At 37.2% G+C, this 25,326-nt stretch overlaps 1 protein-coding gene across 2 annotated transcripts in view; it reads left to right on the top strand.

Annotated features, from left to right (window-relative positions):
- The window catches only part of NEB (nebulin), a 189,642-nt gene that overhangs the window by 60,003 nt on the left and 104,313 nt on the right, over positions 1-25,326 (top strand). For both annotated transcript variants that reach the window (XM_040971562.1, XM_040971563.1), the window contains 20 exons: positions 225-536; positions 1,429-1,635; positions 2,632-2,736; positions 4,017-4,124; positions 5,571-5,882; positions 6,014-6,220; positions 6,637-6,741; positions 7,699-7,806; positions 9,107-9,418; positions 9,618-9,821; positions 14,209-14,313; positions 15,790-15,897; positions 16,232-16,543; positions 16,981-17,184; positions 17,473-17,577; positions 17,660-17,767; positions 18,686-18,997; positions 19,256-19,459; positions 20,215-20,319; positions 23,208-23,315. In XM_040971562.1, coding sequence (XP_040827496.1) covers positions 225-536; positions 1,429-1,635; positions 2,632-2,736; positions 4,017-4,124; positions 5,571-5,882; positions 6,014-6,220; positions 6,637-6,741; positions 7,699-7,806; positions 9,107-9,418; positions 9,618-9,821; positions 14,209-14,313; positions 15,790-15,897; positions 16,232-16,543; positions 16,981-17,184; positions 17,473-17,577; positions 17,660-17,767; positions 18,686-18,997; positions 19,256-19,459; positions 20,215-20,319; positions 23,208-23,315 — 3,651 coding nt within the window. The remainder of the gene's footprint in view (positions 1-224; positions 537-1,428; positions 1,636-2,631; positions 2,737-4,016; positions 4,125-5,570; positions 5,883-6,013; positions 6,221-6,636; positions 6,742-7,698; positions 7,807-9,106; positions 9,419-9,617; positions 9,822-14,208; positions 14,314-15,789; positions 15,898-16,231; positions 16,544-16,980; positions 17,185-17,472; positions 17,578-17,659; positions 17,768-18,685; positions 18,998-19,255; positions 19,460-20,214; positions 20,320-23,207; positions 23,316-25,326) is intronic.

The raw sequence follows: 25,326 nt of genomic DNA, 5'->3' as shown, positions 1-25,326 counted from the left end.
TCTCTTTGATTTGCACATCTCTTTCCCCCCATGATCTTCAGTCTTGGAAGAAATTTGAAGTAAAGCAACTGCAGTGGGCCTCTCCTGCACTCTCCTGGTCTGACTTAAGAGTTGTTTAAAAATCATTCATTTACAACTGCAGCAAACCAAGGTCAACTGAGGGAAGGTACTGTCTTCTCCTTTCCTCACTGTTTTCATCATGATGCTCTCTCTTCTGTCTGCAGTACAAATACAAGCAAGCATATGAACAAGCCAAAGGGAAACATATTGGCTTCCGGAGTCTGGAAGACGATCCCAAGTTGGTGCACTTCATGCAGGTGGCCAAGATGCAGTCAGACCGGGAATACAAAAAGGCCTATGAGAAATCCAAGACATCCTTCCATACCCCCGTGGACATGCTCAGTGTGGTAGCAGCCAAGAAGTCCCAGGAGGTGGCCACCAATGCCAACTACAGGAATGTGATCCATACCTACAACATGCTTCCTGATGCCATGGGCTTTGAGTTGGCCAAAAACATGATGCAGATTCAAAGTGATGTATGTGAAGGCCACATGATTTACAGAGCTTTTACTATGGATAATAAGAAAATTGTGATATGTAGTGCCATCTTGAAAATCTTAAAATTCATGTGCAGTTTTCTATTGAGGTGTTTTATTTGTTAATATAGATTTAAATGATTGAACTAAAAAGAACTTTGGTTTCAGAAGGAATTATTTGAAGGAAATATGTCTAGCAGAGTATCAAAGGGATAAAAGGCTCCAGGGAGAGGAATGAAAAAACGATCACATAATATGATAGCTCCAGTCCTTCACTCCCAACCAGCACTTTGAACTTTGCAATTCCCTATTAGCCAGTAATTCAGCTAAATAATTCGATGACCAAAGGAATTTAAGTTGCAAACCACACTACAGTCGTCTTGTGTAGGTGAAAGCCCAGTTGTTAACTGCAAAGGAGAATATAAGTGCCCAATTGGAAACACCCATGATGCAGTTAACCAAGGCAATGCTAAAACTGAGGGGAAGAAAGTGAAATTTGCACAAAGTACCAGTGAGATTTCTGACATGCCAGAAGAAATTTTAACACTAGTGACTGGGCAAAGATTTATAGTGGAAGGTGGAAAAAGGTAAATGGATTTCCATAAATCACCTACTAACAAAGGAACTTGAGAATTTTGGTAAGAAAATTATTAGTTAGGAAATAGCAATCAAAGGACAGGTGAATCTATTTCTTAGCACTTATTTATAAAAATCAAGATCAAATCACTAAGTGTTTTATTTTTAGTTTCTCATGCAAGGATATGTTGAAAAGATAAATTGGGGATAAAAGTGATTGAAGTTTAAAGTAGGGGTTAGGGAATACTAAACACATACTTGTGACTTGGGTGAAGATGAGATTTTTCTTTATCATTGAAATTTTCCTCTTTTGTAGAATCAGTACAAAGCTGACTATGCTGACTTCATGAAGGGCATTGGCTGGCTTCCTCTGGGCTCCTTAGAGGCTGAGAAAAACAAGAAAGCCATGGATATCATCAGCGAAAAGAAGTACCGCCAGCATCCAGACACTTTGAAGTACTCTACACTGATGGATTCAATGAACATGGTTTTGGCACAGAATAATGCCAAAATTATGAATGAAGTAAGTATGTCATCAATGTAGTATTTATCATGCATCTGAAAGAGTCCAGATATATTTTACATTGAACTTCCAGATTTTTCTAACACAGTTATGGGAAAACATAGTGAGGTCTACTTTACCTGGAAGTAGTAAAGCACTGTTGTAGGTTAAAGTCCTAAAAAGGAGATGCTGAGACGGAATTTTGGGTCCAGGCCATTTTTAGGGACCAGTGCCTGTGGGAAAGAGGACTGGGCAGAGGGAGAAGTTCAACTCGAATGTAGGCCCAACAAAGTCTTGCACAAAACTGTGGAGGGTTCTTGGATGTCACCTGTTGAGGGTGCCCTGTATCAGACTTCAGCAGCCAAGCCCACTTTGACCTCCACTTTGACATGTTTTTGGATGTGCCCAACTGGGAAGGATATGCTCCTGAGTGAGATAGCAAATCCTAAAATTTAACTGGAAGCAGTCTGTGAGGAACTGGGATAGAGTTCTTTCTTAAGTGGTGAAATGGGTACAGCATCCCCAAGTCCACACAAAAATTACAGTTTGTTGCCAGTAGTGGGAAAAGACTGGGAAGCACAAATTAAATATGTATCAGTGTGGAATTGGTTAAATCCTTCAGAGTATACCTCCTAATGAAATGTGGCTTTCAAAAATAGGTAAATTACTTTAAAAAGATTCCAACATTATCTAAAATATTATTATTACCTAATAAAGCAAGAGGTAGAATACTATGTATTATTCGGCATTTAGTATCTTTTCCATGTTAAAAGGAAGATATGTGTGTTTTAAGGTGCATAGAAAACAGAGCAGGTGCTACTCTCCCCAGGCTATAAGATAAGGGGGAGAACATCTTTATTGTTTGCTCATATCCTCTCTGTATTGTTTGAATGAGCTCCTTTTCTATTAATATTTTCTTCAAAATCTTAGTAATTAGCCAATATGTGTCTGTGTGTATATGTACATATGTCTAAGTGAACTCATTTTAAAGTTATAAGCATGACTTTTTTTCTCCAGCACCTCTACAAACAAGCATGGGAGGCTGACAAGACCAAAGTCCACATCATGCCTGATATCCCCCAGATTGTCTTGGCAAAGGCAAATGCCATTAACATGAGTGATGTGAGTATAGTCCTCCTGTTGTCATCTCTTATCTGAACCAACTTATCTGAACCAGTAAAAATACATATATTAATAAGTTCTCTTCATGAAGCTGAATATTTTAAAACTTAGTGGCAATCTGCAAATAAGAATTTTCTTTTCCTAATCTGTCTATGTTAGGAGTTGAAAAGATTTCTTGATGCAGATTGGGTGAAGCAGTTATGAATTTGAAGGTTGATTGGATTTTTTGTTTTAGGGATGGGGACTCTGTCAAACCAGGAGATGTGGTGGGAAGAGGAGGGCTTAGAAGCCAGGAAAACAGAAAAAGGAAGAAGGGTCCTGGGACTTCATTCTTAGAGAGCCCCTTGACCAAGTTAGTGAGCTTGGCCTAAGGAAAGGGTTGCTTGGAAAAGAAATAAGAATATTTAGGAGACTTTGGAGCAAGCTCCAGAACTAGGACTATGCAGCACTTGTTTAAAAATGTACTGATGATTTCTTTAATTTCCTTTCTCATCCTAACCTCCATTGATAGGAAATCCTTTAAATCTCCCAGTTGTTTCTTCTCTCCATTGTTTGAATTCCATAGGGGTTTGGATTTTTCCAGCTTAAAATTTGTAGAAGCCGTGTCACATAATGCAATGTAATCAATAAAAAAAAATTGGGAAAAACAAAACAAACAAACAAAAAAGCAGAACTTGAAAAAAAATTGTAGAATCCTTATAATTAGGCAAGCAAATGTTGATTATAAAACAGTGATGTTTTCTTTGGATGAAATGGTATAACTTTTGTAGTCATCTTTGAATTCCTATTTGATAAAATGAATCACATAAGGATCTGCTGAATCTTTGCCTCTTTAGAATACATTTGCAATTTAATAGAGATCAGCAGTTTTTAATTTTTTTTCTAGTGATTTCTTGAAAATGTTTGTGTTCGTGATTTTCTTCTTCATACACAGTTGTGTTGCTTGTGAGAACATGTAGCTGTTGAATCACCAATACAACATTCTGCTTAAAGAGTAAAATCATGCCACCTTGTAGATTGGGGCACTCTTTGGGCTGCGTGAGCTGCTGATTTCAGCTTCCTGTTACTGCAGCCCCTGGGAAGCAGCAGTGATGGCACAGGTGGCTGGATCCTGCCATCCACACGTGAGATCAACACTGGTGGATATGTGGGGCATGCAACAGTAGCTAGGACTTTCTTTCTCACGCCCTCTTTTCTCCTTCTCAAATAATTTTTTGAAAAACTATAAACCCAGGCTTTCCTATTTAGAAGAAAACGATTTCCTTTGCCTCTGTTTACAGAAACTCTACAAACTTTCTTTGGAAGAGTCTAAGAAGAAAGGCTATGATCTCCGAACTGATGCAATTCCCATCAAAGCTGCCAAGGCTTCACGAGACATTGCAAGTGATGTAAGTCTAAAGGGAAGGATCAGCTCCTGGGGTCTCTATACAGCCAAAATAATGAGGGCTGGAAACAGCAACAGATAAACCATGGAGAAAAAGCATGTCTGCAAACAGTGCCATCACCCTGTATTGTGAATGTTGAAAGCCTTACTGGTGTGCTTCCTTTGATATTTCTGAAAAGAGAAAATGACTGTAGGATACCCACTTTATGATCTTAATAAATATCAGCTCACAAACTTAGATCAGGTGACTGTACTTTAAGCTCTGTCGCCAAGGCTATGGCTAATGGCATTCTGAAGCCCTTCATCAAGCTTTTCTTAGGAAAAGCTTGTGTTCTTGCCTTCTGCTTCTTACAGTCAGAGTTCCTAGCTGGCTCTCCAATGTAGTGGGTTATTGCAAAGGCTTCATGACTGCTAAATGGGTAAAAAAAAAAGAAAAGAAAAGAAAAGAAAATTGCAAAGCATTTGTTAAGCCACGGGTAGCTTGACATCAGCCACTGTGGAAATATTTATACTACAGAAATTATCCAAAACTATGAATAAGGGCTTCCCCTCTCCCTACAGCTGCTGTACCAGTACAGCACTGCTATAATACATTACATGTGTGAAACACAGTCCTGCGATTTAGTTGTTTCTATAAGAAGTCGATTTACAGGAAGCATTGAATGACCTGAGTGTAATGGGAAGAATACACTTTGGAGCACTCTCTGACCATCCTGATTAAACTTTCTCCTCTTTTATCTCTGGTTTTCATTTCCTTACCTACCCATTCCATCCCACACCTTCTGTTATCCTTCTTGTATACTGTAATAATTCTACTCTCCTAGCTTCTAACCCCTAACTTATACATTCCCACAAGAGTATAAGAAGAATACAAAATCTTTCTATATTCTCAGAATCTTTTCATATAGAAATTAAAGTGGTCAATAGTAAACATTTTTTATTAGATCACTTTAGAAAGTCTTAAAAGAAAAAGAGCTCTGTAAATACATAGTGACTCTAAAATTACAATGAGTGTCCTAACTGAAATCATTCTTATCAATGAATGGTTGGCTGATTATGGATTTATCAAGGCAGCATTGAACTGATTTGAATATTCCACCTTTGTTACTGGATTATTGTTTATTAATAGATCAACAAGAAAGTGGGTATATAAGTCAGTGTGGTACATCATCATGATGACTGGGTCCTAATCCTTACAGCTCCAGCAAATCATTCACCTCTCTGAGTCTGTGCCTGCACATCTATAAAAATGACTTTGCTGTCTTCATCACAAAATAGAGTTGCCAGCAGTGAGTGGCATAGATAAATCTGAGGAATGTTTTATGAAGGAATGTGGAGTTCTATATAATTTTTATGAAATGTAGAGTATTGATGCTAGAATGACTTTCAGCCAAAATAATTGCTCTTCATCCCTATTCATCATCATTCTTCATCCCTATACTCCTCACAGTATAAATATAAGTACAATTATGAAAAGCAGAAAGGAAAAATGGTTGGCTTCCGCAGTCTTGAAGATGATCCAAAATTAGTCCACTCCATGCAAGTGGCTAAGATGCAATCTGATCGAGAGTACAGGAAAAACTATGAGACGACAAAGACCAGCTACCACACCCCTGCAGACATGCTCAGTGTTACGGCCGCCAAGGATGCCCAAGCCAATATCACCAATACTAACTACAAGCACCTGATTCACAAGTACATCCTTCTCCCGGATGCAATGAACATCGAGCTGAGCAGGAATATGAATCACATTCAGAGTGATGTAAGGCTATTTTCTGTCTGGGTGGTGGGTGGCTTTATTTTTGTCAGAGAAGGAAGATCACGGCATTATACGCCATAATTTTGTGTAGAAATTTGACAAGGTGATGTGGACTTTTATTCTTTTCTTTATAGAATGAATACAAACAGGACTACAATGAATGGTACAAGGGACTTGGCTGGAGTCCAGCTGGTTCCCTAGAAGTGGAGAAGGCCAAGAAAGCAACTGAATATGCTAGTGATCAAAAATACCGCCAGCATCCGAGCAACTTCCAGTTTAAGAAGTTGAATGATTCCATGGACATGGTGCTTGCCAAGCAAAATGCACAGACTATGAACAAGGTAGAGAGAACAGTAGCTGTTCTACACAGTTGCCACATGAGGGAAAGCTAGCAGATGATAGCTTTGATTGTTCTAGTTCCACGACTCCTGGATAGTGGCAGTTTCAGAACATTCTCCTGCTCTGTTTTTCTTGTTTTTATTTCCTTAGTCCTTTTGATTATGTTAGAAATTACTTACACTTTAAAAAGGATATATATATGTATTTGGCACTTTCAGTTTGTTCCAAAAGACTTTAAATATTTAAAAGATTGTCTTGTAAAATCTGAATTTATTTTTACTGCCTTTCCTGAGTCATGTGGTACTTTTGGCACTCAGCTACTTCAAAGTGTACAAGTATTCAAATATTCTCACTGTCTTTTTTTTTTTTGTCATGAACAGTAACTAAAAGTTCTAATCTCTTTTCTCCTACTTTCTAGCATTTATACACTGTTGACTGGAATAAAGATAAGACCAAGATTCATGTGATGCCTGATACACCAGATATATTACAAGCTAAACAGAATCAAACACTATATAGTCAGGTAAAAACTATATAAAACCTATCTTTGATTTGTTTCAAAATTTATTGAGCTTATACAATGGTGTAATAGTAACTAAATCATATAAAGCTGAAAAAATAGAGGGGAATGACTGAGACCACTCAGCTTACAGATGTTGCAAAATGCATGGATCAAGAGCAAGGGCCTCTGTTCCTTTATGCTCCATCGAGCTGGATACTGTCTGTTTAGTTTATCTACAAGTATGTTGTATTTGGCACAAGTTACTAGTCAATAATTGTTGAAAGAAAAAAATATGTCACACAAACCTTATGAATTTTGACTTTGGCGTTTAGTTATATGGCACGTATATGACATTGCCTGTGACACTGGGTGACTGTGAGAACCAAATGAAAATTTTTCTAAAAAGGTCTCAGCACAATGCCTGGTGCATAGAAAGTGCTGAAAGACTATTAGCTGTTTTTATTATTACCCAGTTTTAAACCACATACATCCATTTGACGAGTTCAACTCCAAGAGTTTAGCTTGTCTATTACAACTTGAAAAATGGTGTATCATCATTTGCAACTTGTTGCATGGACGGTTAAAAATTTCAAACTTGATCTTCTTCCATTTTCTTAATTACTGTATTCAAAGTAGTAAGCCCGGACTATGCAAGAAAAGGGAGAGGTAGCTGATAAATGTGACACGACCATATGTTTTTCTGGGCAAAAGAGTTTGAAACAGATGTCCAGTGTGTCAGAACAAAAGGAAAGAAAAACTAAAGCCGGGACATGTGATACAACTAAGTCACTTGATGCTAGAAGGCTTTTTGTTTTCTATTGAAAATCTTCCTTTTTTAAAATTTGTTTTTCTCATATCCTTAAATATACAGCAGTTAATATCAGAATTTGATATCTACCCTATTTGCTGCTTTGCTTATAATATGTTGAGATTTTGAATATTGACAAGAATAATGGAAAGAATTTCTTTGATTCTTAGAAACTCTATAGACTTGGATGGGAAGAAGCTTTGAAGAAGGGCTATGATCTCCCAGTTGATGCAATTTCCGTCCAGCTTGCCAAAGCTTCTAGAGACATTGCTAGTGATGTAAGTTTTGGTTTGACTTCTGTAAAAATGCATTTTTATATGAATCAAGTAACTTAATATTGTTCACTATCATAGATTACCTTTTAGAATATACATCATTCCCCTCCTCTTTTCCTCCCCTCTTTGCTGACCCAAATTCACTCTTTTTCTGATTGTTCAGATGTCAGAAAGAGTCTTCCTGGATACAGGTTGGGCTCAAGAATCTTAAGCTCCATGATACTAAGATGTTTCATTCTTGAAGTAATACAGTTCATTTTGACCCAAGTTGGTAGTAAGTCAACACCTTGTGCAGTTTGCTTTCTGAATTAAAGTAGTTAGCTGCTTTTAATTGTGTGAGCATACAAAGATCTTAACAGGACAGATTTGACTAAGGAGTCTTCCGAAAGTTCATGGAAATTGCATATTATGAAAAACCACATATACTTTGAATTTTTTCACCAAAATAAATGCATTTTTAAAATCTTTTTTCCCCATAAGCCTAATGAAGATTCCTCACTTTATATAACCATTTGGAAAACTAAAAATTCTGCTGCTCATCTACAGTATTTGCCTGTTCATCAAATCATGTCTTTGTAATGTTTCATTTGGCTTATTTTTTCCCATAAAAATATCATTCTCACAAGCAAGTTGAAAGAAATTTATTAAATAATACCCTAAAGTCAGCATATACAATATATATGGCACTTGTAAACATACATTTGCCCCTAGTAAGAATTAACTTCTCATCAAAATTTCTCAAAACTAAACTTCCTTTGCAAGACTATTTCAACAAGACTAACTTGCTTAAGAGACTAAATATTTCTCTTTCATGTTTTTAGTTTTTTTTGTGGTATGTTTTTGTAGGTACAGGGATACCCCCATCTACCCCCGTTTCCTCTTTTCATATTCTCACCCCACTCTTCATTTCCCCTCATATTCTTAAAACAGTATAGTCCTTCAGCAACGTTTTGCTATTTAAGTGTATCACAGCATTGTATGTACAGGCAATAGTAGAAAGTCGACAATCCTATTTTCAGTTTATTTAACAGTTTCATTGGGAGTTCTTTAATTTGGGAGTAGAGATGCATACTGCGATGAATCTTCACTTCCTAATATGCTAGTCTCCATCATATGGTTTATCCATAAGAATATATGTATATACATATTTACCAACATGGTTGTTTGTATTTATTTGTTTATTTTTGTATTATTAAATAAGCATTGCCAACACTGTTCTGTCATTTCAGTCTTGCAAAATAGAAAAATGAACTTAATTTTATCTTTTTCATATTAACAAAATAACTTTTTCCTCTGACTTCAGTTTAAATATAAACAAGGCTATCGCAAGCAGCTGGGCCACCATGTTGGATTCCGGAGTTTGCAGGATGACCCAAAACTTGTGTTGTCCATGAATGTAGCCAAAATGCAGAGTGAAAGAGAATACAAGAAGGACTTTGAAAAGTGGAAAACCAAGTACACAAGCCCTGTGGACATGCTGGGGGTGGTGCTGGCCAAGAAGTGCCAGGCCTTGGTCAGTGATGCCGACTATAGGAACTACCTGCACCAGTGGACGTGCCTGCCTGACCAGAATGACGTCATCCATGCTAAAAAAGCATATGAGTTACAAAGTGAGGTCAGTTCTGTTCAACTACATAGTGTTATATTACTTCAATGTTTCCTGTGAGTTGACATTTAGTCACAGAGAAGTGGAAATTAGAAATAGAAATGACTATTGAAAACTTAAGGTGCATCTTTTTGAAATACGCGGAAGCATTGGAGTCAAAAGTACAGGTTGCAATGGGATTTTGATGTCTGTCTGTGTCCTTTCACAGAATGTGTATAAGTCTGACCTTGAGTGGCTGAAAGGCATAGGATGGAGTCCCTTAGGTTCTTTGGAAGCAGAAAAGAACAAGAGGGCTTCAGAAATTATCAGTGAGAAGAAATATCGCCAGCCTCCAGACAGAAACAAGTTCACCAGCATACCTGATGCCATGGAGATAGTTCTCGCGAAGACGAATGCCAAGAATAGGAGTGATGTGAGTAACTCTTTAGAAAAGCTAATAAAGGAAATTGTAGTGTTTGCTACCTGAGGGTGTCTCGATAGCTTTGGCTTAGTAAAGGAATAGAATGCCCAAGCAATGTGTCAATACAGCATAATATTTTGAGTTCCTCTATTTGAATGATTAACTACCCTATACTGATTGATACATAAAAATGGGTTAATGTACATTTTAGTTGCCCAACACTTATTTAGCCAGAAAGTAATGAGAAAATTATTAATATTTTTGTTGTGACACTGTATGTTAGGGGGAGAAATCGTGAGTGCTTTTCAGAGATTTATAGTGGATAAGTGAGGGAGAGTGTATTTCCTACTGAATGATGATAATGAGTGAGTTTGAATAGAGATAAAATGCTAATACTATGTCACAATAAAGAAGTATATAGGCTATCTTCAACTTAAATTCTTCTGTAGCACTGGCACTGATGTTTGGTGTAAAATAGGTACTTGATACAATTTGTTGATTAAAATAAAGATGGTAATGTGGAGTGATTGTACAGAGAATAGAAGGATGACTCATCACTGTTTCTTGAATACTAAAGAATAATTATATGCACTGAGATTCTGGTAAAAAAAAAAACTTTAATGAGTGTGTATAATAATTACCATGAGGTTCTCTGGAAGACCTAAATATGTATGAAATTCCTTGGAGGATCTAAATATGTAATATGCTATACATTCTACATACATCATGTATAAAGAGCTATAAATATGATAAATAAGCCCATAATCAACATATACTAAGCAATGCTACATTAAATTTCTTATTTTCCTAACCAGTCCTTCACATACATTTTACAGTGCTGTTTTCCAAAAGGTACAGTGATTGCTGAGCTGTCAGCTTCATTTCGAATATTTATTTTGTTTTGGTTTTGACAAGAAATTTAAACTTGATAGACTGCCTAATAAAGCAACACATTTATGTAAAATATTTCTCCCTTTCTGGAATCTGAGTTTCGCTTTTCTCCAAGCTGAGAGACAGACACATAGAGAGGGAGAGAGATTGATTCTGACCCAGAAAGATAATGAGAAGAAAGGAATTCAGAAATACAGGTAGAACCTGGGCCAGTTATATCTTGAGCCTATCTCTATTTTTTAATAGACCAATACATCTAACCTAGCATAAATAATCTCACCCTTTTCTCTGCACTTCCTGAATGAAAGTGGCAAATGACCCAGCTTAGAGGTTCTCAGCCAGGGAAAATTCTGCCCCACAGGGGACGTTTGGTTGTCATGACTTGCCAGTGGTATGCTACTGGCATCTAGTGGAGGGAAACCAGGGAAGCTGCAGGGCATCGCACATTACACAGGGGAATTTCTCACGACTAAGCATCATCCAGCATATGACACCCACAGTGACGAGGCTGAAAAACTGTTATCTAATCAGACCTGTTGATGCAGAACCGAGAAAGTGGAAATTACCCTGCTTTGCTCTGTTTTGTTCCTGAAGGCCCTTTTTGTCTTATTTTATTAAAAAAAAATTCAGATAACTTACACTAGTTCTACATTTTTGTGGGGTGGAGTATAATATTTCAATGCAGTTATATGACATAAGCCAATCAAACCAGGCAACTAGCCTTTCCATTCCATTTCCTTTTTGTGTTTGGTGGCTCTTCCAGTTCTGCACATGCATAATTGTGACTGTCACAGTGCCATGGAACACCAGTTTGTTCTGTCTGATTCTGTTTTGGCACTCACTATCTAACCTCCCTCTAGTTTTCCTTGTTCCATACTTTCTAGCTTCTAATGGTCACTATAATAAGTTCAAACTATTTTTCAACTATGACATATTAAAGAAGAAAAAAGTTTCTGTTTGTAGCTGATTTCACTTAGCACAGTGATTCTCAATTCTGTCCATTTTGTTTCAAATGTCTTGATTTCACTTATTGATGGCTGACTAATATTGTGTTATGGATATGTCATTTTTATATATACATTCATCAATGGTTAGCTAAGTTAATCTTGGATTTTTATAATGGTTTTTGCAATAAACATGCAAATATTTCTTTGATATGTGAATATAATTTCTTTTGGATATCCAAAAAGTGGGATAGCTATGTCATATGACAGATCAATTTTTAGTTTTTGAGAAAATTCCATACATTTTCCATAATAACTATAGTAATTTATATTCCCACCCACAGTGTATGAAAGTTTCTATTTTTTCCACATCTTTGCTGGCATTTGCTCATTTTTGTTTGATAATAGCCATTCTAACTGGAGTTGATGGACTTCTCTGGAGTTACATGTACAGGAAGAAGAGTCTCAAGCTCTTATATCTTATATACATCAAAGAGTAATTGACAGATGCAGGGAATCAGTGAGATTTAAAAACATTTGTGGCTTACTTTATTTCTTTGAAAGGCAAAGGTCAGTATGAGATAGAGGGGGGGAGAGAAAGAAAGAGATCTTCCATTGATTGGTTTATTCCAATAACAGCCATAACAACCAGGGCTGGGCCAGGCTGAAGTCGGAAGACAGGAGCTTTTTTCAGGTCTCCCACATGGATTCAGGGGACCAAAGACTTAGGCTATCTTCCACTACTTTCTCAGGCAATTAATAGGGAGCTGGGTTGGAAGTGGAGCAGCTGGGACTTAAGCTAGTGCCCATATGGCATGTTGGCATTGTAGGCAATGACTTAACCTAGTATGCCACAATGCTGATCCTTAAATATTGTTTATAACAAAATAATTTCAGTGATCAAGAATAGTCAAAGGGCCCATTGTGGTAGACTAGTGGCTGAGGTCCTCATTGTGCATGCACTGGGATCCCATGTGGGTGCCAGTTTGTGTCACACATGCTCCACTTTCCTTCTGGCTCCCTACTTGTGACCTGGGAAGGTGGTAGAAGATGGCCCAAAGCCTTAGGATTCTGCACCCATGCAGGAGACTTGGAAGAAACTCCTGGCTCCTGGCTTCAGATCGACTCAGCTCCAGCTGTTGCAGCCACTTGTGGCGTGAACCAGCAGATGGAAAATCTTTTTCTGTCTCTCCTTCTCTCTGTAGATCTGAATTTCCAGTGAAAATAAATAAATCTTTTTAAAAAATTAAACAGTATAAATAACTTACATATGTAGGTATGTATATGTAATTCTCTCTAAATATCTTTCTTGTTTGTTTATACAGGGATTTCAGAGTGGAAAATAGAATTAAAATTTGTTTATTATGCTGCAATAAATGATTGAAATCACTATAGCTTTCATAAAGTACATTTTCACTTTTTGAACACTTTGTTTCTGTGAAATTTCTGAGAAAATGAGTTGCTTCATTATGCCATCCTACTCCTAAGCCCTTTAATGTGTATTTCCCAAAAGAAGAATATTATTTATAAAGACACAATGGAATGGCCAACATCATGGAATTAATGTTGACACAATAGTCATCTATAAAACTTAATTTTTACTATCGATGACCTTTATAGAAAAAAAAAACCCGGGGTCTGACCAAGATCCAAACCTGGACTGACAAGCCAGATCTTGAGTCAGCTTTACTGTGGTGGTGTTTCTCACTCTTCCAAGCCCTTAATGTTTGTGAAAAGTACAGGCTAATGCTATGTGCACTCTCCCTCTGTTTGGGTGTTGCTATGTCCTGAAGGTTACATTCAGATTGTCTTGTCAGAAGAACACCATCTATTGTCTGATTAGTGAAAATTTTAATGTTGATTGTTTGGTTAAAGTGGTGTTGTCATGGTATTCCCACAGCCAAGTTGTCATACTCTCCTTTATGATGGATTAAAAATCTTGTAGGAAGGCTTTCTGTGCAAATACTCTGTTTTCCATTGTATCTTCACCTTTAGTTTTCGTAACTTTGATTTTTTTTTTGTTTGCTTGAGCCCTCTTTTGTTGCAGACGGGTGAAAAGATGATTGAGATGTTGAAGAGATTTTGACAAATTTGCAAACATATTCTTATGAAAATCCTAATGTTTGAAATAATTATAACTATAAATGATAAGAAACATAGGAAACTAAACTCCCAAATTTCTAAGCGCAATTTCAATGAGTCTTCTTTTGAGAGGCTGAGAGCTATCTCCTAAGTAAACACGGAAGGGAGTATGACGGTCCAAAAGATAGAGAATCATCTTCTCCATTTGAAAATATTGGCAAAGGCACTCAAAAACTTTGAGCTTTGTTTTCTTATAGGCAGGATGATCTATAACTTTAAAAAAGTTATCCCAAACCTGTTTCTTGAAAGGCAGTTATGTCCCAGATAAGTCAACAAGCAATGCTTGTGTTTTTTGCTGTTGTCTGTTTTTGCTACCAGTTGTAATGTTTAATGCAGGTGAAATCAGTCATCTTGTTTGAAGTTAACTATGTCGCTGATTGATCTAGCAACACCCCCTGAAAAGTTCCTATTTCTCATTTTAGAGACTTTATAGAGAAGCTTGGGACAAGGACAAGACTCAAATTCATATCATGCCAGACACACCTGACATTATCCTGGCGAAAGCAAACTTGATCAATACAAGTGATGTAAGTGACAAATTCTGCATGTGGCTTTAGAAAATCATTTTTGTTGCTTTTGGGTCAGTGAAGTCATTTGCAAGTTCTTTGAAGTCCTTGGATTATTTTAAATAATAAACTCCATGTCATTTTGATGTTTTATGTGGTGCCTTTTAGACTAAAATGAGAACGTTGGTGCACTTCACCTCAGGCAGGGCTGGGGCTCATTATTTCACCTGCGGTCATAACATGAAGGCACTACCCCAATGTGAGCAGGAACACCTTGTGGACAGAGAATATTTTTGCTGAATCTGAAATATTTTGTACCTGACAGTAGTAGATACCAGTGAAATTTTGAATAAATGGGGATGCAAAACCAGACAGCAAATTTTGTTTTTATTTTCCTCATCAAGTAACATAATCTCCTAAAATGTATAGACATTAAAAAAATCTCTAAAGCAAATTTTAAATAGAACAACCTTAACATTTGAGAATATATTATGGTGTATTGCTGTAAAGTACTAAAACATAAGTCCAAGATTAACAGGCATTTTAAACAAGCTGATTTCTGCATTAAAGCATATTAAAATTATGTTCCCACTTGGGATGGGAAGTGCGGTACATGACTTAGGTCACTGCTTGTGTCACCTGCATCCCATATGAGAGGATGAATCCTGGCTCCGCTGCTTCTAATCAAGCTGCTTGGTACTGTCCCTGGGAAGCAGAAGATGATTCAGTGCATGTGTCCCCGCGGCCCACATGAAGACCTGAACGGTGGTCTAGGATTCTGGCTTTGGCCTGACCCAGCCCCAGCTTTAGTGGTTATATTGAGAGTGAAAGAGAATGGAAAATCTCTTGTATTCTTGCCAACTCTATCTCTCTGCCATTCAAGTAAATAATATTTTTAAAAAGTAGAACATTGGCTTTAAAGCAGTTGAAATGTATTCCCAATTATTTGTTATAAATGTGATGAAATAAATGCATGCAAGCTTTCTCAGTATTTGGACTTTCTTCAAAATTCTTTTTAAAATTTTAAGGGACTCTTTAATTTCCCTGGAAAACATGGATCATGCTTCACGTAAAATGTTATTTTACAGGGTATTAGCTCCATGTAAGAGAAAGCCCATGCACATGATCTGTCCCCACTGGAGGAGTTAAATGGAAAAATGACTTTTTTTTTCTGTAAGAACTTCTTAGGAAACAACCGTAGTTGCAAAAAACACTGAAATGACATTTAATTTCTCCGTCAATTTATTCCTGTCTCATCCTCATAGGTATTTGAGAAGAGCTGACATTTAATTTTGTAGATCTTGGTAATTGAAGAGCTTTAAAGTTTAAACAGGACTATTAGCAATCAACGAGCATAAGTTCCAATTACATTTGAGTAGTCTAGAGCAGATACTATTCTCATGGACTCTTAAAAATTTTAGTGTGTTGGATTCATTATACTGCAGCTGTTTGTTTAGAACTGTTTTCCCTAAAGTGATTGTGTTCATCTCTTAACAGAAACTCTACCGAATGGGTTATGAGGAGCTAAAGAAAAAAGGGTATGATCTTCCCGTTGACGCCATTCCAATCAAAGCAGCAAAAGCATCCCGGGAAATTGCCAGTGAAGTAAGTCCTTGTCCCCTGTTGCTGTTGATTTGATTGCAGTTTATCCCTGCGAAGAAAGCAGCCTCGATTTCATTTAAAATTGGACAAAACCTTCTAAGAGATAGAAAATTAAAACAGTAAAGAGTGTAAGATGAGGATAAGACCAAGGATACATTTATTATTTATGGGATTTGTACCTGACCTTAGCCTTTAATCTTTCCTATCAAGATATCAAAGTCTACAGCTCTCTCTGAGCTTAGTAAAATATTTAGAGTAATGTGCTTTGCAGTTTGCCACAGAGATTGTAACCTAAGTTGATTTTTAAAAGGAATATCACACTATTTTTCTCCTTTAGTACAAGTACAAAGAAGGCTTTCGCAAGCAGCTGGGTCACCACATTGGAGCTCGGGACATTAAGGATGACCCCAAGATGATGTGGTCCATGCATGTGGCCAAGATCCAGAGTGACAGGGAGTACAAGAAGGACTTTGAGAAATGGAAGACCAAGTTCAGCAGCCCCGTGGACATGCTGGGGGTGGTGCTGGCCAAGAAGTGCCAGACCTTGGTCAGTGACGCAGACTACAGGAACTACCTGCACCAATGGACGTGCCTGCCCGACCAGAATGACGTCATCCATGCTCGGCAGGCCTATGATCTCCAAAGTGATGTTAGTCTGTTTTCTTTTGCTCTATAAAAGATAGTATATGTTTTCGTCAGTGTAGAATTCCCTTGTAAGAGGAGTTAAGTTTAAGCACCTGAATCCTTCTCTCCTGGATTAATGCCACAAGCTCTGTGCAATTACCCAAACATCTGGGAGCACCATTATCCACCCAGAAAGAGGTGTAAAAACCCCCGTTGCTTTGGTGAAAGCCCCTGTTGGTGCAGGTGTTTTAAGAATTGAGTTGTTCTTTACAAGCTTCTGTAAAAAATTTCCTCAATGTAGTTCTAATCTGAATATATTGATTATAAAATTCATATCAAAATTTTTAACTTTCCCAAGAATTTAAGCATTAAAACATATAAAATCTATGTAATTTGATATAAATGTTTATTTCTTTCAGAGCATAGGTTTACAATTCAGTGACATGCTGCTTTTGATTTCAGAATTTGTACAAGTCTGACCTTCAGTGGCTAAGAGGCATTGGCTGGATGCCTAGTGGTTCTCTTGAGGATGAGAAGAACAAAAGAGCAACCCAGATTCTGAGTGACCATGTCTACCGTCAGCACCCTGATAAGTTCAAGTTTTCCAGTCTCATGGACTCCATACCCATGGTTTTGGCAAAAAACAATGCTATTACGATGAACCATGTAAGTCCTTTGTTTGCTGAAGAAGGTGTTCACCTTTCTTTTATTATTTATGGAAACACTGAAATCTAGTCTAACAACAGAAAGTTCACATTCCATTCTTTTGCTCAATAACACTCATTTTAAAGTAAGTGTTGTGGTTGTGGTTCATACTGCCACAGTGTTTCTAGACCAAAAATTATCACAAATGCAAACTCAGAGAAAAGAGTTTATGCTCATTAAGATTTAGACTGTTTTCATGTGTTCATTTGTTATCCTCCTGTGATCATCATATTTTTCTATTTGTTTTAGCGCCTCTATACAGAAGCTTGGGATAAAGATAAAACCACTGTTCACATTATGCCAGATACACCTGAAGTTTTACTAGCTAAACAAAACAAAGTAAATTATAGTGAGGTAAGCAATAGGTCTGTGCTTCATGATATTTTCATTAAAATGCACTTTTAAAGTCAAACTTGATTATTGGTACTTCTTTCAGAAATTATATAAAATTGGCCTGGAAGAAGCCAAGAAGAGAGGCTATGATATGCGTATTGATGCCATTCCTATCAAGACTGCCAAGGCCTCCAGAGACATTGCAAGTGAAGTAAGTGCATCTTGAGAAGTTCTTTGCTTAGCTTTGGCTCAAAGATTACTTTTCACTGCTTATTAATGGAGCAAGTAAACTATGAGGTTTAATCTATTGTTAATAGTTTATTTTTTTCACCAATAGTTTACAATAATGATAATGAACTTTTCAATACAAAGCCTAAATTCTAGATATGGTTGTGTCCGTGAGAACATTGGTGTCAAGGCAAGTCCGTTTCCTGCTGAACCAAAGCACTGGTTACTTGACTGTACATCAGATAGATTTTTTGTTTTTCCATATAAAGTACTTTTATATAATTCAGTTCAACACAACATTCTTTTAAAACCCAACTCATTCACCATCAATCAGTTAATTTACAAAGGCTGAATGAGTAGGACACACTTTTCAAGCTCAAGCCTTCATGGTGGGTCATATGTTCATCTCTTCATGCAAGGGCTAGCTACAGGTCTTGGCTTTTTTTTAAAGGATAAAGTTGCTCATACTCCTAGAACCTTTTAATTGTTACCTTTTCTTTAAAGTCAGAAATACCTTTGATTTCCAAAGTATGAGTGGTAAGCCTGAGAACTTAAAAATTATTCAAAGTCAAAGAAAGATTAAATGTAATAACTTATACTCAGATAATGAAATACTTACTGCCATTAAAATCAGGTTTATAACAAATGTTTAATGATGTAAAAGTACCTATGTAGTATGGAAAATATCAATTGCCAACATATTTTGACTTCTCTAATTTTTATTCCTTTTTTAGACACATACTACAAAAAGTCATCTCTGCATGCTAGAACTAAATTTTTTTCTTTGTGTGTATTTCATTTATTTTCCAGATGAGATATATACATTATGATCCACATATGATTTATATCCTCAGTTATTATTTTTTTACTAAAAGTTAAAAGTGATTACTCTTTTTCTTAGTACAAGTACAAAGAAGGCTATCGCAAACAACTTGGCCATCACATTGGAGCCCGAGCTATACATGATGACCCCAAGATGATGTGGTCCATGCATGTGGCCAAGATCCAGAGTGACAGGGAGTACAAGAAGGACTTTGAGAAGTGGAAGACCAAGTTCAGCAGCCCTGTGGACATGCTGGGGGTGGTGCTGGCCAAGAAGTGCCAGACCTTGGTCAGTGACATAGACTACAAGAACTACCTGCACCAGTGGACGTGCCTGCCTGACCAGAATGACGTCATCCATGCTCGGCAGGCCTATGATCTCCAGAGTGATGTGAGTAACTGAGGATCAGAAGGACAAGTGTAGATGGGAAATAAGTCAGTGACTACCTCTGGGAGAAGGTGGCATACACCAACCTCACCAACCCTTGCAAAGGGGAATAGTGTACTTGCCTGCCTTGTGAATGTCACCCATCTTGTCTGATAGCTGTCTGTCCTCTAAATTGTATTTTAAGAATGCTTTTCATTTCCTTTATATGAAAATGCATTTCCAATGTGGAGATGAACATGTATTGTCTCTTTTTATAAACAGAATATGTACAAGTCAGATCTCCAATGGTTGAGAGGCATCGGCTGGGTTCCCATTGGCTCTTTGGATGTGGAAAAATGCAAACGGGCAACTGAAATCTTAAGTGATAAAATCTACCGCCAGCCTCCAGACAGATTCAAATTTACCAGTGTGACTGATTCTCTGGAACAGGTGTTGGCTAAGAATAATGCCATCACTATGAACAAGGTGAGGCTTTAAACTCAAAGGTCTAAGTTGTGGTTTCCAAAGTTATACCAAAGAAGAAACACCCTTGGGAAAATAAAAACAAAGCATTAAACAACAAATGCATTATTTATCTACCTGTGAGAGTACTTCAAAAAGTCAAGGAGACATCCCATTAAAAATAAGCTGATTTTAGTACAAAATGTTTGACAACCATATTTGCATAATACAGATTTTCTAAGTGTTTTTTCGAAGACCCCTCATACCTGTATATCTATGGTCTATCTATTTGTCAAGGTATGTAAGGCTACATAAGGCCCACATAACCATTAGATCTGGCTCTGCCAAGGTGACTGAAGTTGTGACTCAATTCAATAAACATATGGCAGGCAAATTTTTGATAATTTCATATAGCTGTTGAATGATGTTATAAATAACCAAATGGCCGTTGGTTAAAAAAGAGTTAATATCTATTTTTTCATCTAATGTATACACCATTCATAATTTAACACTTCATATTTTACTGGGAAGTAGCCTTTGTATTAAACAGGCATTCCTTACTTTCAATGTTAATATCCACTTTAGATTTCAGAAGGCACTTGGATATACATATTTCACTGTGTCCTGATTATTTCAAGTTGTGTTTAAAAATTCACATAATGTGTATAAAATGTGTAACATTTTCCTTTGTTATTTTTCAAGTTTTGTAGTCTGAAAACTTCTGCTAATTCTGTGCTGAAATTTTTTCCTGATGAAAGTATGTGTATTTTCTTTGATAGCGTTTGTATACAGAAGCTTGGGACAAAGACAAGACCCAGATCCATATAATGCCAGACACACCAGAAATTATGTTGGCAAGAATGAATAAAATCAACTACAGTGAGGTGAGGGCAGATGCCAAATTGCTGGTGTTTATACCAAATCTCTTCTTTCAGTGCATTCATTCCATACTAACATACTTTTTTTAAATCGTATTTTTCATGATATGGTTTTATAGGTTTAGAGATTTCTTTCTCCAATTCCTCTTTCTCTTTGCCCATTCTTCATCCCCTTCATTTTCACCCCTCCTTCGTATTATAACAATAATATAGTCCTTTAGCAACAGTCACAACTGTTAAATAACATTCTGCTATTTAAGTGTATCCTAGCATTGTAAGTATAGGCAGTGGTAGAAAGTCGACAATCCTATTGTCGAGGTATATTTAACAGCTTTGTTGGGAGTCCTCCTTGTATTTGGGAGTAGAGATGCATACGGCAGTGTATCTTCACTTCCTAGTACACTAGTCTCCATTGTATAGTTCATCTATGAGAATATATGTATACAGATGTTTACCTATTTCTATTTGTTTGTATTTTGCATGAAGGTTGTCATATCAGAGAGAACATATGTGTACAATGTATGTTTGCTACCATTTCAGAATCAGTTGCTTGGTGAAATCAGCCTCCCTTCCAGCAGGAGTGCCCATCCACAAGCTTTTGAACTGGCTTTGCTTAAGGATTCTCAGTGACAAAGAACTTATCTCATGAGTCAGCTCTTTTGTCCTAGAGAATATCACCAGGAAGTATTTGTGATATGTGGGGTATCCCCCCAAATCCTTTGCAAATCCATACACTGTGCAGCCTACGTCTGTCCCATCTAAAAGGACAGGGACAGATCCTCTGAGTGCCCCACCCAAGTGTTCTCCTGTCCAAGTATTCCCAAATCCTGGACACCACAAGGAAAATGTAATGCTCAGAAGTGAACAAAATGTTGTGTCTGAAGAATAATTTGTATAGACTATGGCTAACATGTTTTCTCCTCTGGACATTTGGCCATCATTCTGCACCCTGTGCTGCCAGCCCTCACTGGCAGCTATGTCACTTTTCATGCACATGGAAATTGTGCCAGCTTAAATTTTTATGAGCAAATGCTAAGTTTTCTCTATCCTGAATTTTTACAAATAGTATTTTAAATCTTAATTCTGAGACTAAAGTTTATCTCTTTGTAATTTTTTTTCTAGATTAACCCCATAGGGGTTTAAGCTTGTGGAAATTTTTGCAAATCTGGCTTTCTCTCAATCGATACATTATGTATTTCTGCCGACTTTGTGCCACCCAAAAGCAAAATATTGCTTCGTGGGTTAAATAAGCATTATAATCTATATTTTGCAGACTGTAACTTAGAGAATTTAGTTAGAATAACTATTTGGAGATGTAGACTGCATTTAGAGACATAGGCTCTAATTTTAATATTTGCATATAACTCTTCATTGTCACCAAAAACTAAAAATGTCAACTCCTACTTTCAAATTTAAAAAGTTGAACTTGTAACTCAACCTGTATGATAGGGCCTTAATTATTACAGAAAAGTAGGTATTCTTTATGCAAGAATTTTAAGACACAAAAAGCCCCTTGGGCTTACCCCTCTGCGTTGCTGGAATTCTCAGCTCAGTCTTTGCTGAAAAACCTCAGAAATGCTATTACATGACTGCTAGTTCCACACGTCCCTGGGGACAGTCCTGCGCATTTCACCTACCTGAGCTCTTGCCTCTCTTTTGCCATCACTTTAATTCAATGATTTTGTGTTGCCTTCTCATTTAGGACAGGAAGATAAAATGCAGATTTATGATACCATTCCTTTCCCAAGCAATTTTGACAGTTTCCCACTTTTTGTAGAATTAGACATCGTCTTCTCTCTGGGCCTCCTTCCTGGGATTTCTTCATCCCCTGTGCATTTGCTCCTTTGTGGCTTGATGTGAGGGATTCCCCTTGCCTTTGTCTTGCCATCTAGTCTGTGGAATCTTGATTCACCATACAAAGTCTCACCTGAAAGTCATCCCTCTACAGAAACCTCTCTTGTTCCCACTTCAGAGTAAATTTCTCCTGCTTGGGGGTTTTTGTTTTGTTTTGTGAATAACATGTTTTACTACATCTTACTGTTTCACTTTCAGCCATTGATTCTATAGCTTATCAGTTCTCTTAGAAACCTTGAAGTGGCCAAAGATCTCATTCTCACCTTTAAAGTTTTTGTTTTTATTTGACACACGCATGCACACACACACACACACACACACACACACACACACAATAGAGAATGAGCAAGACAGAAATAGCACAGCTGATGGCTCATTCCCCAAATGTCTGCCACACTAGGATTCAATCACACCAAAGTCAGGACCTGGCATCACTCAGGGTTTCCCATGTGCCTTCAGGGACTGAGCACTTGAGCTATCACTTGTCTTCTGGAATGCGCATTAGCAGGAAGCTAGAATTGGAAGTGGAGTTGGTGCTCCAATTAAAGCACTCCAACATGAGATACAGCTGTTCCAAGTGTTGTCTTAATCACTGCATCAAATGGCTGGATCCCCAACTTCATCATCGATGGCAAAGTTCTCATTGTACAGTACTAAGTAAATGTGAATTGAATTCATTGCAATGAGCACCTGTTCATCCACCCTTTGCCAGCTTAGGTCTATCTATGAGTTTCAGCTTGATTTTTTTTCCAGTCGTTTTTAAACTTGATTCATTGTTTTAACTAAAATTTTAAAAACAATATATACTATTTTTAGATAGCTCAACTTGCTCTAAAATAAAAATTGGAGATGCAATACTATTCACAGGCAATACTATTCACAGGCATCATTTGTAGTCTTTCACCAAAGTACAGAAGGGTTGCAAATCTTAGAAGTGAGATTATCATAGACACTGTCTGTGGAGAAGTTAGAAATTACACCAATATTCAGCCAGTTTGGATTTGAGTTGCAATTTATGGCTTTCTTTTCTCCAAATTTAGAGTCTGTACAAACTGGCCAATGAAGAAGCAAAGAAGAAAGGCTATGACTTGCGGAGCGATGCCATCCCCATTGTGGCAGCCAAGGCCTCCCGGGATATCGCCAGTGATGTGAGTTGTCAATCCTGTACCTAGTAGGCATTCATTCAGATATAGCTTTTTCACTGAACTAAGGGTTTTAAAGCAACTTGCCTGGACCTCTGAAAAGACTTTTTATTGTGGACGTTTTCAGAAACCTAGTTCTTAGGAAAATGTGTTTACCAAACAGGCTTGTAACTTGTAAGAAAGAATGTCTTCAGTAAAAATTGGCCCATCAAGGGTTGAGAAAGATTCTTTGATATATAGCAGCAGGTTTTGAAGATGCTTATGTTAAAAATTATCACTGTTCAGAAAAGTCAAAGTGTGACTCACAAACTGAAGTTTTCCCGGAGAGAATTATTGTGTGGCTGTAAGGAGCATTTTAATGTACAAGATTAAAAGTGTGCTGGTTATTACAGCTCACCCATGTAAGATTATGGAGGTAATCTAATCAGTACCATGTGTGGTTAATGCCCGAGCTGCACCCTTAGTAAATGTGCCATGCGGTACCTGCATGCACAGCTAAACCATCCTCATTCCTGGTAACCACGGGATTCTAGAGGAACAAACTACTGCTGGAGAGCTCGATATCTACTCCTCTGGAAGACGGCAGTAGTCTTCCTTATCCTGGTTGATGTGTTAGAGACTTTAGCTTATCTCAGAGGGTATTTCAAAAGTTGATGGCAAAGGGAATGAAAAGATGAATGAATGTGAGGATAGAAATTTTTGAAATCTTGGCCTAGTGTTTTGTTTGTTTGTTTGTTTTTACAAAATATGCATTCCTGTGGCTTTTTGGAAAATCCTCTTATTTTAGTCCCTTCCAGAAAATGGGCTCGTGACAATAAAAATGATGATAAAACAGTATTGAAATCTCTTTGCTAAAAGCCTTACCGCAGTATTTCATTTAGTCCTCATAATATTTCTGGGTACAGATATCATCATTACTACCCATTTTACAGATTATTTAAGCAAAACCAAATTCAGCTGATAGAGAAATAGAGAAGCCAGACAACCCACTTTTTTCCTCTGTGCCCTACTAAACTTTATGGGTTAGTATCCTTTAACCAAAATGCTGGGCATAAGAGGTTTTCTGGGATCACTTCAGATTCTGAAATATTTACTTATACAAAGAGACTTCAAAGAGTTAATGGGAAACAGAATCAAAAGATACGTTTATTTTGTTGTGAGAAATTTTAAAAAGCATGCATGATTTCTTCCTAATACTTGCTTTCAATGAGCTTTTTAAAAGTATTCATTATTTTCATCTACTTGCAAGACTGAGATCGAGCAAGAAAGATCTCCTTCCCATCAGCTGGTTCAATCACCAAGGCGGGACCAGGCTGAGGCCAGGAACTCGGAACTGCATCCTAGTCACCCATATGGGTGACAGGAGCTGCCATTATCTGCTGCCACCCATGATGCATTAGCAGGAATCTAGATTAAAAGTGAGGGAGTCAAAATTTAAACCAGTGTTCCATTATGGGACACAGGAATTCCAAGCTGCAGCCTCACACACTGCACCACAATGCTCATTGCTTCCATTACCTTTTGGAAGATTATTTGTAGATAATGAAATATGTTGGTAATGGGACCCAAGCTTAAATGCAAATTCAGATATGCTTTATTTATACTTTATACACACAGTCTGATGATAGCTTTATGTAATTGCCTTTTAAAGTACTGTAATTTGCTGTGACCTGTTTCCTGAGGTCATGTGTGGAATTTGCCATGTAAGATTTCAGATTTTTAGGTCGGGGTAAAACCTTGAACTTAGTTGCCTTTGAGACTGGAAAAATTTTGCATAATGGGCTCAGATGCTGAGTTGAAGTCATTGGACTTGGAATAATAAAAGCATAGCTGGCTAATGAAAGGCTAGAACTCCTAACTGTAATGAGAGGATGTTCAAATCATTTGGATTGCTGCATCAACTTTATTAGTTGACGTAAATTATTAAAAAATTGTCATTGCCACTGGAATGCATTCATTACTAAAGCATAATAATAATGAATTTTCCTCTGTTACAACTACAAGCAGTCCTTAACAT

Source organism: Ochotona curzoniae, unplaced genomic scaffold (assembly GCF_017591425.1).
Source record: "Ochotona curzoniae isolate NIBS_2020 unplaced genomic scaffold, NIBS_Ocur_1.0 contig_2210, whole genome shotgun sequence".
Lineage (NCBI taxonomy): Eukaryota > Metazoa > Chordata > Mammalia > Lagomorpha > Ochotonidae > Ochotona > Ochotona curzoniae.
The sequence above is the reverse complement of the archived record's forward strand: the minus strand, read 5'-3'. Positions and strand labels throughout refer to the sequence as shown.